Raw genomic sequence first — 16,843 nt, forward strand, 5'->3', positions numbered from 1 at the left:
TGATCAAAAGTATTGGGCTTTCATCCCCTCTCCACCATGGCTGAAAGCTCTATCTTGGACTGACCCTATGCCTTTTGTCCTTTCTTAAGATAACCCTGGAACGATTCAAAGGAGACCTTTTTCCTTTGTCACCTTTTACCCCCCCTGTTGTTAACGAAAAGGGGGAATTGTAAGGGGAAGCTCTGGACCGGGGCCACCCATGAAGGTCATATGACCTGGGCCGTGAGACCCCTGGAAGTCTGAACCTGCCTTGTAAGGTATCTTATAGGGTACTGGGACGGCTTCGCTAACAGGATGTGGCTCCGCCCATGGGTTGGAACTTGGGAGGAGCATGTACCCCGGGAAGAAAGGGTTACTGGATAAAAGAGCGCTGTGCAAAAGTTCGGGGGGCCATTTTCTGCTGTTCATGAATAAAGATGCTGCTGTTGTAAACCAGGCTCGTGTGTGGCTGTGAACTTCCTTCCCATCCCCCAGGGCGGAAGCCGGAGTGCACCCGAAGACCTCGGAGAGAGGTAAGCCCGCGGCTAGGCTCATTCTCAAGGCAATAGCAGGTGCTTGGGTGCACGTTTCAAATGTGCACGTTTCAGTGTACCATTCTATTTCTTAGCCAATACCAAACAGTTTTGATGACTGATGCTTTTATAATATAATTTTAGATCGGGTAGTGCTAAGCCACCTTCATTTGCATTTTTTTTTCATTAAGCTCCTGGCAATTCTTGACTTTTTATTTCTCCATATAAATTTACTTATAATTTTTTCTAGCTCATTAAAGTAATTTTTTGGAATTTTGATTGGTAGGGCACTAAACAAATAGTTTAGTTTTGGTAGAATTGTCATTTTTATTATATTAGCTCTACCTATCCATGAGCAGTTGATATTTGCCCAGTTATTTAAATCTGATTTAATTTGTGTGAGAAGTGTTTTATAATTGTTTTCAAAAAAATTCTGAGTCTGTCTTGGCAAATAGACTCCCAAGTATTCTATATTGTCTGAGGTTACTTTGAATGGGATTTCTCTTTCTAGCTCTTCCTGCTGTATCTTGCTAGACATATAAAGAAAAGTTGAGGATTTATGAGGGTTTATTTTATAACCTGCAACTTTGCTAAAATTGCTAATTGTTTCCAGTAGTTTTTTGGATGATTTCTTGGGATTCTCTAGGTAGACCATCATGTCATCTGCAAAAAGTGAGAGTTTTGTCTCTTCCTTCCCAATTCTAATTCCTTCAATTTCTTTTATAGTATAGGATTATTGTAAGAATCAGATAGTGTATGTAAGGAACTTGGTAAAGTTTAAAATATTAAATATTAGTATAAAAGAAAAATATTAATACTTTACTATGTATTTAAGTACAAGTCTATCAGACTATTAAATATATTAATCTAACATCCAAGCGCTTCTAGTTTGTCAAGAGATGTCCAAACTGTCATAATTTTCCCATTCCCTCCAATATGTGTCTCTATCCTAAGAAATTTTAGGCAACATTTATAGAAATTTTCAAGAAGAAAATCACAATATGTAAAAATTTGAGGCAGCTAAGTAACAGTGGATAAAGCACTGGTTCTGGAGGAAGGAGGACCTGAGTTCACATTGAACCTCAGACACTTGATACTTACTAGCTATGTGATCTTGGGCAACTCACTTAACCCTATTTCCTTGCAAAAACAGACATACAAATTGAGTCTGGATTAACTTTACAGAATAGTTGAGGTAAAAAGTCACTATCTGATTCCTTTCTTGACCATAGTGTTCAAGGAATCAGTGGGACTTTTCCCAGAGTATTGAGAATCTCTTCTGAATAACTTAAGAGGGAACTTTCCTTCAAATGTAATAGAAGGTACTTCTCTTGGCAATAAAGAACACAAGACCATCTTTGTTCAAACCATTAAACCATTGCCTTCCCTTTTGTCTTCGATCTCTCTCTTACTTTTTCAAGAAACCTTCCCAAGGAGTCTTGAAAAAGGGTTTTTAAGAGCAGAGAAAATGTTTCTTAATTTTTCCAGTTTTACTTTAGGTTTTAAGAAAACCTTTTAGAACACAATGGAAAATACCATCTATAACCAGAGAAATAACCATAGAGTCTGAATGCAAAGTAAAGCATACTCTTTTCTGATTTTTTGATTTTGATTTCCCTTTTGTTTCTTCTTTTAAACATGACTAATGTGGAAATATGTTTAACATGATCACACATATGTAATCTATATCAGATTTCTTGCTGTCTTGGGAAAGGTGAGGGGAGGAAGGGAAAAAAATTTAGAACTCAAAATCTTATAAAAATGAATTTAAAAAATCTTCACATATAATTGGAAAAAATTCCATTAAAAAGTTTTTAAAACTTTTAAATGTACTTCCATACTTGCTATTATTTTCTATTCTCCTGCCATCGGTTACTTGTTTTTCTCTGAACTGTCTGAACCTTCCAGAGGACCAGAGCAGTACTGAATTCCAACCAGGACAAGCCCATTGCTCATACCTATCTATTTTCGGTCCCCTTGTTGCTTCCTCATCCACTTTCCAACCTTTTAAAGTTCAATGCCTCACCCTCTTTTCTTCAGAGAAGAGCTATACTGTCTATCTTGTTAACCTCAAATACTTCCAAGGTTTAATTACTATCTGTGAAGTACCTACTCCCAAATTTATACCTTTGATTCTGACAACTCATCTAAGTTTCAGACCTACAAAATATTTTTTTTATATGTTATACTTCTGACCCTGACCTCCTAGCTGGGCCCCTTTGGGTTTGACTGTGACTTAAGTGCTGTATTTTTTTTAAATTTAATTTTTTAATTTATTTTGAATTTTACAATTTTTCCCCCAATCTCACTTCCCTCCCCCACCTCCCCATAAAAGGCAGTCTGTTAGTCTTTACATTGTTTCCATGATATACATTGATCTAAGTTGAATATGATGAGAGAGAAATCATTGTATTTCTTTTAAATTTGATTTATTTAAGGCAATGGGATTAAGTGACTTGCCCAGGGTCACACAGCTAGCAAATATCTGAGCTAGAATTTGACCTCAGGTCCTCATTACTTTAGGACTGGTGCTCTATCAACTGTGTCACCTAGCTGCCTCCTTCGTATTTCTTAAAATTATAAAAAGACAATTTTGCCACTCTTTGATTATTGAATGAAAGGATTCAATGCCCAAATTGCCCACCAGATGGAGCTTTGTTTAAATTACCAGTCATGTTTATCTAGGACTCTCTTCCTTAAACCTCTTTATAGAAAGCTCTTGTCAGTCTCAATTATTGAATGAATTCAATATCTGAGTTGCCCACCAAATGGCGATTTGCTTGAACCCAGGTTAGTCAGAGGAGGTTCCAGACTCATAAAGATGGGACTTGACCTTGTGCCAGGAGGCAACTGAATGGCTCTGGACAGGTGCCAATTGGCAGCTCTGTCACTAACTCACTGTCCAGTTCTGGGGCCCAGATCCACTGGGGGACCTGAGATGGGTTCTGGTGCTGAAGGCTGGCAGTTCAAGGTAAGCAGTGGTCATTGACCCTAGACTGTGTACTGTTGAAACAACAACTTTTACACAGAAGTTACTTTGTCCCAGGCAGTATGCTAAGCACTTTTCAAATATTATTTCATTCTTAAAACAACCTTATAAGATAAATGCTATTATCATTTTAAAGTTGAGAAATCAGAGGCAAATAGAGATTGATTTGCTCAGGGTCACACAACTAATATGTGTCTGAGGCTAGATTTGAACTCATGGCTTCTTGATTCCAAGTCCAACTTTTCGAGCTATTGTCTAGACTGGTTGTATACAGCTGCCTGACTGATCCTGGGAGGTATGTAGGGTTTCAGTTTTAGACCCCCTCTCCTCCCCAGATCTGAAGCCTGCAGCAGAATAACCAAGACAGGAATTCCAAGACAAAGGGGGAACTTTTATTCCTTTCCTTACCTTCAAACTATTATTCCTGACTTCTCTACTATACACTTTCTCTCTCTCCCTCCTCCTCCTTTTAGCTTTTTTCTGTGTGTGTGTGTGTGTGTGTGTGTGTGTGTGTGTGTGTGTGTGTGTGTGTGTTCTGTTTTCCCCATTAAAATATAAACCCCTGGAGGGAAGAGACTATCTCTTGCTTTTCTATCCCCAATCTTAGTTAGTTGCCAAGCACTTATACTAAGAACTTAATATTTATTGACTGATCCATTTTCCCTCTGAATCATCCAAACCTTCCAGAAGACCCTGGTACTGAATTCCAACCAGGACAAGCCCAATGCTCACACCCAAACCCAGGTCTGAAGATTATAGAATTCAAACTAAGAAGACTGTGAGGAATATAGGGTGTTGGTCTTCACAGGGTGTGGAGGGGAGCCTTTAGGGAATCCATTACAAAGGGGGAATGGCCCAGCCAATCGCAAAACTGGGAGAGTTTTCCTAATCCCATTCCAGGATACCAAACTCCAAACCGGTTCTCAACTGGTCAAGAGTGACCTAGAGATCTTGACCTAATGCTACTGAGTTTGCACAATTAGGTAATTGAATATTAACCCACACACCCCCCTGTGAGGATTGGGGTTCTTTAGCATATCATGAATCCAATGGTGTGGGGGGGTCAAATTAGGAGCATGTCATGGAATGGGTGGACCTCTTAGATTGTAACTCAAACTCTGAGAGCCTATGAACATCCAAGAGGGAGGGGAAAGAGTTTCTGAAGACCATAAATTACCTGACTTTGAAGACTAATTTGTGCTTCAAGCCTAGGTGCCTGTACCTTGTAAGCTGTATCTTGCAAGGTTCGTGAATAAAATGTACAATTTTCTCTCACTCTAGAAGGTTTTTCTTTTCATTCATTTATAACAAAGGCAGATCTCAGACTTTTTTCTGGATTTATTTTGGAGTTACTAAAAGCTTGCAAGATCTCCTGTTTGAGCTGTCTTTGAGATCCTGGAAGAACACAGTCTAATAGGAGTTTGCTGCATGCCCTTATCAACCTAAAATGACATCACTTTTGTGGGAGTACTGGAAAGAAGAGGACTGGCACACGAGGAGATATTCTGGTTGGCTAACCATGTGGTTGGGAGCAGCTTCTTTGATTTGGCTGTGTAGCCAGAAATATATATCTTTAAAATTATGTGATTGGAGCATATAATGTTCCTATCTTCCTCCCCTCCCCTGCCTTTTCCTCCTCTCCTTTTTTTTCCTCTCTCTGCAGGGTAGGGCCCGAGGGACACTTACCATCCATTCAACCCCCTTTCCTCAGGCCATGGCACTGAGAAATAGAAATAGGGCTTGGCCTTCCTTTTATCATTTTCACATGAGCATCAAGTAAAGTGGAGTGAGTGGAGGAGAATTAGGTTTGGGTTATCTCACTTTTGGGTTGCAATATTAAAAGATTATACAAACAAAGGAGGAAGGGACTAGGAGAGAGGAACTTCCATATAAATTGTTCAAAAGAAAAAAATACACAAGGGATTAGATGCAGAAATATTTTTCTTGTCAGAGAATAGAAGGGACCTCTTCTAGAAGAGCCTCTTTTAAGAGGTTAATAAGAGGAAGGGTAGATTAGGAGAGATCATATCTCAACAAAACTATGGAGAAACCAAAAGAGGGGTTTAAAAGAAAGAAGAGTCAGTGAATTAGGACTCTCCTCCCCCCACTTCTGTATAATACTTTGTCTCTTCAGTTTTTTTAGGTTATTCTATTTGAGGGCAACCCTGTTCTCACTTTTCTTCCGTTTCTTACTCTCCTTTCCCCTTAGTCATTCCTTTCCCTTAGTTTTGGAGTTTTGTTTAATTTATTCCATCTTCTTTCTTTTATTTAATTACTTAATCCTTCTTTTCCTTTTAGTTTAATTCAGGAAACCCCCACTTTTCCTTCCCCTCAATTAAATTTGTTAGTTCTTGTATTTAATATCCTATGCCTTTTTTTTTTTTTAGGTTTTTGCAAGGCAAACGGGGTTAAGTGGCTTGCCCAAGGCCACACAGCTAGGTAATTATTAAGTGTCTGAGGCCAGATTTGAACCAAGGTACTCCTGACTCCAGGGCCAGTGCTTTATCCACTGCACCACCTAGCCGTCCCTGGCACCCAGATTTGATGGTGGTGATTGTCCATGCCATCAACTAGGGCAGAAATGTTTCCACGTCATAAGAGGGCTCCCTTTATCTTTGATCACAGTAATATTTGGTAGTTACCTGTACCTGTATTGAGATGACTGCCCTAGAGGTGTGTCTTGCATATAATTGCATATATAGTTGCAAATATTAATAACTTTGTGCTTCTCAGTTATGCTTCTGTTTTAACTTCTTTGCTAATGTGCTAGTGTCATGTATTTGTTGTATGTATACTATTTTTAGCTGTGCAGTCCTAGTCTTTGTTAATTTTCATATATGCTAGTGTTTATACATGCTTGCTACTATTTAGACCTATTAATGTTATTGACAACTTTGTGTTTTTTTTTAAATATATTTTTGCTTTTTTACTGTTTAAATGCACTCTCACAATGTCAACATGTAATACATTATAGAAGCATTAAAAAAAAACTTTTTTAGTTCGACTGAAGATATTAAGAAGTAATATTTTCTCTCATCTAAAACCATTTCCAGATTTTTCCCTTTAGGAAAGTGGGTAGGACAAAAGGTAAGGCCTTTCTTAAGGAAATGGATTAAGAGGGATAACCAGTTCTAACTCTTGCTAGGTTCCTTGCCTTGCCCAGGGAGCTACCAAGGGAAATGTATTCTATTATCAGAATGTATCTCAGGAGATCAATATTGATCTCAGGGAGGAAATTCTCTTTCATTCCTTGAGGGAAATGATCAAGGAAGAAACTGAGTTGGTTCTAGGTTGAAGATTAAATTTATTTTTCTGGAATGTTAACCCAAAACTATATTTTTCTTGTTCAAGCTTCCTTTGTCACCTTAAAGTTCTTGGGCACGGAAAGGTCTAGGAGAGTTTGGACATTTCTCTCTTTAAACTAGAAATGTTTATATATTAGATTAATATTTAATAAAAATTTTATTTTGGCAGATTTGTATCTTCAATGAAGTATTCATATTTTTCTTTGATGATGACCTGCATGTAACAGATGTGATACTTTTAATTTAGCTATGTCTGCTGAAGGGGCAGCTAGGTGGTTCAGACAGGGCCTGGAGTCAGGAAGATCTGAGTTCATATTTGGTCTCAGACACTTACTAGTTATGCGACTCCGGGCAAGTTACTTATCCCCTATTTGCTTCAGTTCCTGTAAAATGGAGACACATTGGAGAAGGAAATGATAAACCACATCAGAATCTTTGCCAAGAAAACCTTAACAATAACATCTATGGAGTCATGTAGTCAGACATGACTGAACAGTGTTAGTTGAATTTTGATGCAAATGACAGTTACCATTGATGTCAAGCTGATCATCCTTGTCATTTTAAGATATGTTTATTTTGATGCCATATCCTCTGACTTCCAATTTAGCATTTTCCCATTGTACTATAAGACCTCTAGAAGCATATGCTCATGAATAGAAAGACATTATACAGAATTCCTGAAGTTCCTATGATTTTTGACCTTGAAGGGACTTCTGCAGATAAGTGGTAACCATATGGAGGAGCATGAATGGAGGCAATGTGGGATGATAGAATGGCAGTATAGAGAACCTTCTAGTATTTCTTCAGAACTATTAAAGCACATAGCTGAACAATGGTAGTCATTACTCATTTGACAAATGAGAGCAAAGGACAGTAGAGGATAGAAGAGATGGTGGTTGGAGTATAGGAAATATCCAGACAAAGACCAGATAGGAAGCTGAGAACAACAGATTGGGCAGCTGTTTGGTGGTGAGATGAACAAACTTAGTCCACTACCTTTTTCTTCCATTGCCATCTCTGAAGTAGGAGAGCTGATCTATGTATGTGTTCATTATTTATTAACCTGTTTCTCCTCCAAACCAATGGATGTGTTTAGGCAGAAAGAAAGCTCTTTGTCCCCTTTCAGCTACCACAGAAGCAGTAATCATTTGTTAGCTTTATTCATTTGTTTACTTCATTTAGATGGTATGTAATGCTGTTTTTTTAAAATTCAGGTGTTATTCTTTTTTTCAAATATTTTGACTGTGCATAAGTGGAGTGGGATTAAGAGTAGCATAGTCAAACCCAAAAAGAATTGGAGGATTTTTTTTTTGTTTTTTTTGCAAGGCAAATGGGGTTAAGTGGCTTGCCCAAGGCCACACAGCTAGGTAATTGTTAAGTACCTGAGACCAGATTTGAACCCAGTTACTCCTGACTCCAAGGCCGGTGCTTTATCCACTATGCCACCTAGCCACCCCAGAATTGGAGGATTTTTAAAATTCAGATCAGATTGGAGGCAGAGCCAATTAGAGAGAATATTTGTTTTTAATAATAATCTTTCAGAATTCATATTTTAATGTTCAGATCATAGCCAAGACCTTTCCTTTTTGAACCCAGAAAGATTTATGACTGAAGAAGTCTGAAAATTGTTAATTTCCACAGTTGTGGGGTGTTGGTACAGTTATTACCTGGGAGTACCTTCTGTTCTGAAGTAGTTTAGGTTAACCTTAGCTTGATGTTAAGGATTTCTGATATATGCATAAACACCTTGGAACCTTGTTCTTATGTCTTCTCTTCCTGGAACCCAGGATTTACATTAGGAACTTGGTTATAAAAGAAGAGATATATCATGGGTTGATTAAGGGAATTAAAGGGCTAACAGGTTTGGTTTTTTTTGTTCTATTTTTGCATATAAAATGAAGATCAAATCATGTTTTATAGGCATCAGGGAGCAATCTAGTAGATAAAAATATACTGAATGAAAAAGAAAAGGAATGATAGATATGACAAATTTCTAGAGGAAAAGGGGGGGAGAGAATGGTACCAAGGGTACAAGTATCAGGATTGGTCTTATCAAGAAGGATCATCTCTTTCTTGGAGGAAATGGAGTTTGGGGGTGAAGTTTTGGGGTGAAACATAGGAACACAGAAAGGAGTAGTGAGAATAGGTTACGATATACCAGGTTAGGTAATATATAAGTCAATAGAACAAGGTGTCAAGGAATCTGTGGTAGAGGACAGTGTATATTTGAACTAATTGATTCTATATAGGGGAAGGAAGAGGGGAACAAATGTCCTTAGCACTTTACAAACATTATCTCTTTTGATCCTCACAACAACTTTGGGAAGTATGTGGCTATTATTATTATCTTCATTTTACAGGTGAGAAAATTGAGTCACATAGCATTTAAGTGATTTGCCCAGGGTTATAGAATTAGGAAGTGTCTGAGGCTGGATCTGAACTCAGGTTTTCCTGACTCCAAATCCAGCATTCTATGCGTAGTGCCACCCAGCTGTCTAGAAGATCTAATGAGACAAAGTGGACCAGTTCACACTGTTTCATTTGCCTCTTAAACCAGTAATTTTATTCACCTTTCCTGTTTCCCCAGCTATCTTTCCCTTCTGCCTGAAGGTTCTTCTTTTTAAAATTTTTTGGGAAATGATCATTCCAGCTCTGACTCTCACCTTCGCCTTCGGCCTCCACGACTTGGTCTCTTCTCTCCTCTTCGTCTTCTGGCAGGGACTAGAGGGACTGTTGGGACTGGGACAGGGGGGGCAGGCCCAGGGGCAGGCCGGGTCCCACTCCCCTGAGGAGGCTTGTAGACCAAGTGAAAGATGAAGGCATTACAGTACCTAAGGAGAAGGATCAGGGCCAGGGTGTGGATGAGAGGGTGCAGGACTGAAGGTAGGTGAGGTCTCTGAGTGGAATTCTATAGATGTGATTATAAATCTGGGTGTGTAGAATGGGTGTTAAAGGGGGTGGAGGAAATTGGCCCTGTCAAAAAACTCTTGAGGGAAGAAGAAGAAATGTGGAAAGTCTACAAGCCCAGGAATAGAAAGTTTAGGATGATGATAGGGGAATGTTAGAGTAGAGAAAGTAGTGATGAGGAAGTAAAGGGCTGGGGATTAAGGGATTCCCCCCTTCAAGGTAGATGGGGTTCAAGCATCAGAAAAGCCCCTCACCAAGGCATGCAGTTGTCTGCGGCCCGGAGGCGGAAGGGTGAGCGAAAGGGATTGGGTTGTGGGGGGCTGGTCCCCCCTCCTGTGGCCCCAGCCATAGTCTGCTCATCCATGACACAGCTGTACTCACTGCTCTCCGTGAAAAACGCAGGGACTCTAAGAGACTGGAGGAGAATATTCAGGATTAGGAGCCTCTTTAAGCCTTCCCAAGTAGGAAGTATACTTCCACCCCAGATCCTTGTCTTAGGGGGGGAGAGAGAGAGAGAGAGAGAGAGATCTAAGACCACTCCACTCCCAAAAGAAAAGAATCTAAAAGGGGGAGATTATGAGTGATTCACAGACTTAAGAGATACCTAAACATATCTAAAGGGTAAACAAGTGACCAAGAGTGGTCAATAACAAAAAGAAAGAAAGGGATACTATTCCCCATAGTTCCATTACTCTTCTTTTCCTTTCTACTCTCCAAACCTGTAATCGAGGCAGAGAACTCAACCAGGTGTCCTTGAGACCAAAGCCAGAGTTAAATCCTGAGGAAGAAGGGAGAGAGTAGAGTACTCTAGCTCCCCCCCCCCCAAACACACACACAAACACACAGACACTCACAGATACATGCATGCATGCACACACAAATATTTGGGCCTCTCACCAATCACTAGGTCAGGCTTGGGCCCCTGCAGTAGGTGGTAGGGCCGGGCAGAAACCTTGATCTGAAGGTCCCTGCGACTTCCCTTCTCCTTAGCTCCTGAGCCTGGACGGGTAGATACACCAGAGCCTGGGCGGACAGATACTCCTGATCCATCCTGGTAGAAGGAGATCAGAGACAGCTTGGATATAGATCAAGAGAGGAAGAAATGAAAATGAGAGAAAAGATTATGGGAAAGAAGAGCACAGTTTTCTGTGACTCTCATGGGGCAGAGACTATATCTGGATTGTATCTGATCCTCTCTGATCAGAGTAATCCTCTCCCCCCCCCCCCAAGACCATCATACCCTCTGAAGGGTGAAATGTTGCTGGTCACTCTCAGGAGGCAAAGCACCACCTACAAATTGCAGCTCCAGGGCCACATGAGGGAGAAGAACAGAGAGTTCCTAGATAGACAGAAGAACGGGGAATGTCACATTTGACTGTCCACCCCTTTCCCCCTACCACAATACACTTGTCCTTTCCCCACATTGCTCCAGTGCAGTTCCTTCTGAATGTCTTAAGTTACTGTCTCCTCAGTTTCCCTACTTGATAAGGGTCAAGTTTTCCTGTCCCCTCTTCTAAGACCCCAGTGTCTGTTTTTTTTCAGATCATTCTCAACAAAGACCTGAATAATTCAATCTCCCAGAACCTTCTTCTTTAGCATCTCAGTCATCTGCCTCCTCAGTATGTTCTATGTCAGAAACCTAGTCCCATCCACTCCACCTGATTTCCAATTGGATCTCACCCAAAACACCATGATGAGGTCAAACTCCTTCCCAGCCTCTACCACATGGATTTTCAGAGATTGTTTGTTCTGGATGTTCAGCTCTGGGACTAGATGTACATGTGGAGGGGAAGGGGGGAGGGACAGTTTATTAAAATGATAATCCTTTAACTCTCCCATCTCAGTTCTCTTTATCTCCAACCTTCTGGTTCTTTACCTTTTCTTACTCCAGTCTGATCCCCAACCTCCTCCACTATTTCCCCCATTTATAGTCCCTTCCAATTCCACCCATCTTCTCAGTTCCTTTCTTACAAGACTGGGGTACCAGATGGGTAATAACATAGTAGACAGTCAGTGGGTAGGTAAGGAGAACAGCCAAGGGAGAATCCAGGCCCAGGCCACGCCATGCATAATAATCCTGCCAGGAACCTGGTGGTAGTGGTGGTGAGAAGAGAAGGAATAAATTGATGGATAGATGAAGTCTTATTGTGAGATATAGGCCTCCAGTCTTGTTCCCTTCTATACATTTCTCCCCACCAGGACACTCAACCAGATCTCTCTGGTTCCTGTCTTCCCCACCATCCTCTCTTCATTTCAGATATGAAGGTCATTTCTCCTCACCAAAAGGGCCTCGAGGTGGGTCAGGAGGTACTGGGGGCATCAGGGGAGGTCCATCTCCTTGAAGTAGCTGATAAGGGTCTCCTGAGAGGAAAAGTAGATAAGGGTGGAGGAGGGATTCCCCCATTAGTCTAGTCCTCCTTATCCCTTGGAGATTGGGGAACTATGATTTTGTAACTCTAGATCTGGAAGGAGGGAGAGGGGCTTTAAGGAATGAGGGAAGTAAATTGCTCATCACCACAGAGAGCTGATCTGAAGTTACACTTAGAGGAATTTGGATAAGAACTGGGGAGTGGGGTTGGAGGATGGAGGAGGGAAGAGACTTAAGGGGGAGAAACTTTTGTGGGCTAGGATAGATGCTAGCTTGCAAAGATACTTGGGGATAGGATGACCCTGAGGTGACCCTCAAGTGGATTTGGAGGGAGCTAGGAAGTTTCCTCTGAAATTCCTCTCCCTTTCCCACCCACCACCTCAGTTTCCATTAGAATGCTGAGGGCAGGAATTTGTTTTTCTTTTTGCTCTTATTTGTATCTCCAGCCTCAGTATACTCTTGGGCACTTAGTAAGAACTTGTTGCCCGTTGCCTAGGACATCCTCTTGTTCTCCTACTATCTCCTCCTTGTAATACCCTCCAGCATTTTTATAGTTGTATTCCCTATGGCCTTTGGGCAGGATGAATACAAGCAAGGCTGGGAGGAGGTGACGGGAAAGAATTGGGCACAGTCCCCCTCTCCAGCTTCCCTCAACCTCCCAGGATACTCTACTAACCACTGAGGAGGAGGCTGAGGGGAGGCCCATTGCCTGGGGTGTATCCTGGGGCAACAGGACCTGGGAGAAGCATGCTGAGTTGAGTCCAATACCCTCGCGTGAGACCTCGGGAGGCCAGAAATGCCTCCTTGTTAAACATTTCACTTGTTACCTCTGGAGGAGCAAAGAAGAGGGTGAGGGCCCAGATATCTATCTTTCTGGCCCCAAGGAGTTTTGTCATGCTAACACAGATACTTGTATTTTGTACATGAGTCCCCACCCAAGATGCCCCTTTTCTGACCCCTCATCTCAGAGTATTCTTTTCCTCTTCTCACCAACCCTATAATGTGTTATTTTAGGAGACCTAGCATCTTTCCCCTTCCCAATTCCTTGGTCCTTTCTATACTCTCTAAAGGCCTAATTCTTGGTCCCTCAGGGGACCAAGATAGGGGCTAAGATATTTCTGGTACCAGCAGTATAGGTGAAGGGCAAGGCTGCCAGCTCCCCAGCCCGCCCCATGAAAGCTGCAAGTCTTGGGCACCAGAATCGATGGCTCACATCATCTGGCCTACGTCGCCAGTCAGCCCAGACACAGGTCTCCCCACAATATAGGACTGCACCACACTGGGGGCTGGAAGAAATGGAATGGAGGGTGAAATAGTTACTGGGAAGGATAGGACACATAACCTAATAGAACTGCCTCTATAGACCTCTTCCATGTCTATAACTCCTACTCACCAGGGCATCAACTTCACCTCAAAACTGTGTCTATGGCAAACATGACAGGCCCTGGCACGGAGTGAGGCAAAAGTGAATCCAGGACGGGGGCCCCATGTCCTCATTGGGGCTTTTGCTAGCTTCACCCCAAGCCTTGGCACCAGACTTTCCAGTTCCCTGAGTGGAGAAGGATGTCAGAATTCCAGCATGGGCATCTAGCTCTCTAACCCTAATTTCCCATACCAATCAGGAGATGTGGCATGGGACATCCAGGTCCCAGGCTCCATTTCTAGTCCTTTTATTCATTAGAGACATAAGTATACACACCTTTCAGTTCCCATACCCTACTGAAGCCAATACATTTAGGACCCCAAGCTTCCCCTCTCTTCTCCCTGTGCCATTTTCCACACCATTTTGTGACCCATATCTCTGTACCGATGTAGCTGAGGGTCTCCCACTGTGAGTTGTCTGGGTCTTCTAGGGTCTCCAGCTCCCATGGGGCAGGCCATACTGTGGCAGAGGAGAGTGTAAGCTCTTTGGGCCAGGCCCTCAGCCCCAGTGGCTCTGCCTCCACTTCCTTGGGGTCCGCCCATCAGCAGGTCAATGCCCAGAATAGTGCCATGTTCATCTGTCACTAGAAGTAGGCAGGCCAGGTGTAGAGGGGCAGCATCTGGGAGAAGAGAGGGGAGAAGTCAGGTGAAAGGGAAGGAAGATTAAGATCAATGAAAAGTAGAGTTGATATACAAAGGAAGACAATCTGGGGGAGAAGGTCTTGGAAGAGAAGGATCCTGAGGAGAGGCAGAAGCAGAGGTGTAATTAATAATTCTCATATATCAGGTAAACATACTTCACTCTCCACCTTTCACTCTTTTTTTTTTTTAAAGATTTTTATAAGGCAAGGGGTTAAGTGGCTTGACCAAGGCCACACAGCTAGGTAATAAGTGTCTGAGTCTGGATTTGAACTCAGGTATTCCTGACTCCAGGGCCAGTACTCTATCCACTGCGCCACCTAGCCGCCTCCACCTTTCACTCTTACACATTAAAATCTCTTTTAATTCAACTGGAAATATTAAGAATTATTTCTCCAGGCTAGTCGTTTTCATATTTACCACAAGGAAGAAAATTTGATCACTTCTTAACTTTCTCAGGAAATAATATCTTCCACTAAAAATATTTTTGCTCTTTCTCTTAAGTCTAATCTTTTTTCCTTCAGGAAAAGCTAAAAAGGGTAGAGAAAGAAAGTTAAAGGTCCAAGAAAATAGGTTAAGGAAGGATTAGAGAGATGACCCACTTAAGGACATTACCCTTAGTTCCTGTTATCCCAAAAGGGATAAAAGAATCAATTCAAGATCTTTTTTGTTTGCTTCAAGTAACCTGGGACTTGTAGAGGGGGGAGCTTTTGAAGAAAGTGACTGTTTCATTCTCTAGGGACTTGCCTGAAAGATTGACTATTTTCCCATTTGTTGATATAAAATGTTAACCTTATTTTTTATTTAACTATAATTTATATCGTGAAATGTTCCACATTGAGTATTCCTATAAATGTTACTTCAGAATGTCTTATGATAGAGAGAAATGTCCAAGGACATAAGAAAATTTGTGCCAATGTGAATAATTATCATCTCTGAGCAGAATAAGGCTTGGATTATAGATGGAAAAGTAATTTAAAGAAATGTTTCTGACAGGATTTTCTTACAACATGGAGAAAAATATTAATACTTTTTCTTTAGACACCCCATTCCTTGACCTGGGACTTGACTTGCATCACATTAATCTCAACAAGGGCATGGGCTAGTGGATGATCAAGAAGCACAAGATTCCAGGACTAATGGTCTCTGGAGCACAGCAGCATGGAGTGCTTCCTTTGCTGAGAGTGCCTAGGTAAAAAGTCTTGCCCTAAATTTGGCTCTGGTCAAAAACAGCAAGGAAATGTTGGCAGAATGCTTGGTAAAGTAAGGGTAGGAACAATCATTCTTGGGAGAGAGTGAGCAGCTGGGTCAAAACTGGGAGTAAGGTTATAGTTGAGCATCTCACCACCTCTCTTTCCCCTTCTCTTCTCTGGCCCCATTTCTTCTTCTCCTCCATCCTCTCTGGTGTCCCCTCCACTGCTGTCTTCTCCTCCTGCCTCTTCCTCAGCATCTTCTGGTTCCCCGGGTGTCTCAGCATCCTGTGTAGGCTCCCGGCTGGTAGTGGCCTGCTCTCCTTCTTCCTCCAGGTTGCCTTCCTCTCCACCTGTACCCTCTTCCTCCCCATCCTCCTCTTCTTCTCCATCTTCCAGGCTAACAAAGCTGACATAGGGACTGAGGTCTCTGAGACAGAGAGGGGGCTCATCTCCCAAGAGACGGGCAGCTCCTAGGCCTGGTCCAGGTCCCTGTTTAGCACCTTGCCCCAAGCTGATCCCCACACTACGGTTGGGCAAGATGTGAAGGACCCAGAGGGCAGGGTCTGGTGGCAACCGTCTCACCTGGGCCTCCATCAACCTTGATCTTCCCTCAGGCCCATTCCCCCCACCGACCCCATTTCCTCTCTCTGAGGCAAACTTGCGGAACCAGCCAAATAGAAGGGCAGCAAAGTCGAGGAACTCATCCCGATAACCAGATACAAACTCCATGATTTCTAGTAGAGCAAAGGAGTCACCACAGAGGGAGAAAAGGAACACAGGAAACAGTATGTGAGAAACTGGAGTGAGAGTGGGAAAGGAGGGAGTGAAACATAGGGAAGTGGAAACTATGATTTAAGGATGAGCTAGGGTTAAAATTAAATAGGAAATTGGACCATGGATAGGGGTCTGGGGGAAGGTGGTTGAAAGAATCAAGTGCAAAAGAAATTGGGGAAGATAGGGCTACAGTTTAGCATAAGTTTAAGAGGTTTTGCTATTTTAAGGTTAGGAATAGAGGCTGTAAATAAGGGACATTAACTGCCGAGAATAGGGAATAGGGACTGGACATATAAATTATTAGGGACTGGATTAAACCCAGAAATTGAATCTAGGGTGCGGATTATCTCATTCGGGCTGATTTTTTTTTTGAGGGAGAAAGACGGGAAATCATTAGGAAAGGTGAATCTCATAACGGCCTATAATCAGAAAGTAAAAGGCAAGGGAGCCAGGTAGTCCATGGTCTAGATCAAATTTGGATTGGATATGTATTTTTGGGGGCTCTCTTTCCCATATTTCTCCTCCACCCCATCGACCTCACCTGCAGCGGCCGTCTCTGTTCGAAGGTAAATACTGTGGTAGCGTGGGGGAGGGCTGTGACATCACGCCCCCCAACCTAGACCTGGCACCCTCGCGCAGAACGCCCCACCCCCATCTAGAAGTTAGAGTCCCCCTACAGCCAAGTCGAGTCTTCGGAGGTCAACACTCAAGTACTTTTGTTTCCTTCTTTTATT

At 42.1% G+C, this 16,843-nt stretch overlaps 1 protein-coding gene across 2 annotated transcripts; it reads right to left on the minus strand.

The window, feature by feature from the left end:
• Nucleotides 1–9,321: 9,321 nt before the first annotated feature.
• Nucleotides 9,322–16,806, minus strand: ZMYND15 (zinc finger MYND-type containing 15). 2 transcript variants are annotated; one of them, XM_074225424.1, is made up of 14 exons: nucleotides 16,651–16,806; nucleotides 15,491–16,069; nucleotides 13,889–14,123; nucleotides 13,475–13,630; nucleotides 13,207–13,367; nucleotides 12,758–12,910; nucleotides 11,994–12,074; nucleotides 11,685–11,801; nucleotides 11,394–11,482; nucleotides 10,954–11,052; nucleotides 10,611–10,764; nucleotides 10,433–10,491; nucleotides 9,968–10,128; nucleotides 9,322–9,637 (listed from the first exon to the last, which is right to left on the minus strand). In XM_074225424.1, the coding sequence occupies exons 2-14, from the start codon at nucleotides 16,062–16,064 to the stop codon at nucleotides 9,466–9,468; spliced, it is 2,211 nt and encodes a 736-aa protein (XP_074081525.1). In that variant the 5' UTR covers nucleotides 16,065–16,069; nucleotides 16,651–16,806; the 3' UTR covers nucleotides 9,322–9,465. The 2 variants fall into 2 exon arrangements, with proteins under 2 accessions (XP_074081525.1, XP_074081524.1); XM_074225423.1 differs by having other exon boundaries at nucleotides 9,323–9,637; nucleotides 15,488–16,069; nucleotides 16,651–16,805.
• Between the last annotated feature and the right edge of the window lie 37 nt (nucleotides 16,807–16,843).

The sequence above is a fragment of the Macrotis lagotis genome, chromosome 2 (genome assembly GCF_037893015.1).
Source record: "Macrotis lagotis isolate mMagLag1 chromosome 2, bilby.v1.9.chrom.fasta, whole genome shotgun sequence".
NCBI classification, from domain to species: domain Eukaryota; kingdom Metazoa; phylum Chordata; class Mammalia; order Peramelemorphia; family Peramelidae; genus Macrotis; species Macrotis lagotis.

Coding starts and splice junctions, on each gene's coding strand:
- ZMYND15 (XM_074225423.1), bottom strand. CDS start 16,064: ATGGAGTTTGTATCTGGTTATCGGGATGAGTTCCTCGACTTTGCTGCC. Junction 13,368..13,474: donor GAGGTGAAGTTGATGCCCTG/GTGAGTAGGAGT, acceptor CATTTCTTCCAG/CCCCCAGTGTGGTGCAGTCC. Junction 12,911..13,206: donor GCCCTTCACCTATACTGCTG/GTACCAGAAATA, acceptor TTGCTCCTCCAG/AGGTAACAAGTGAAATGTTT.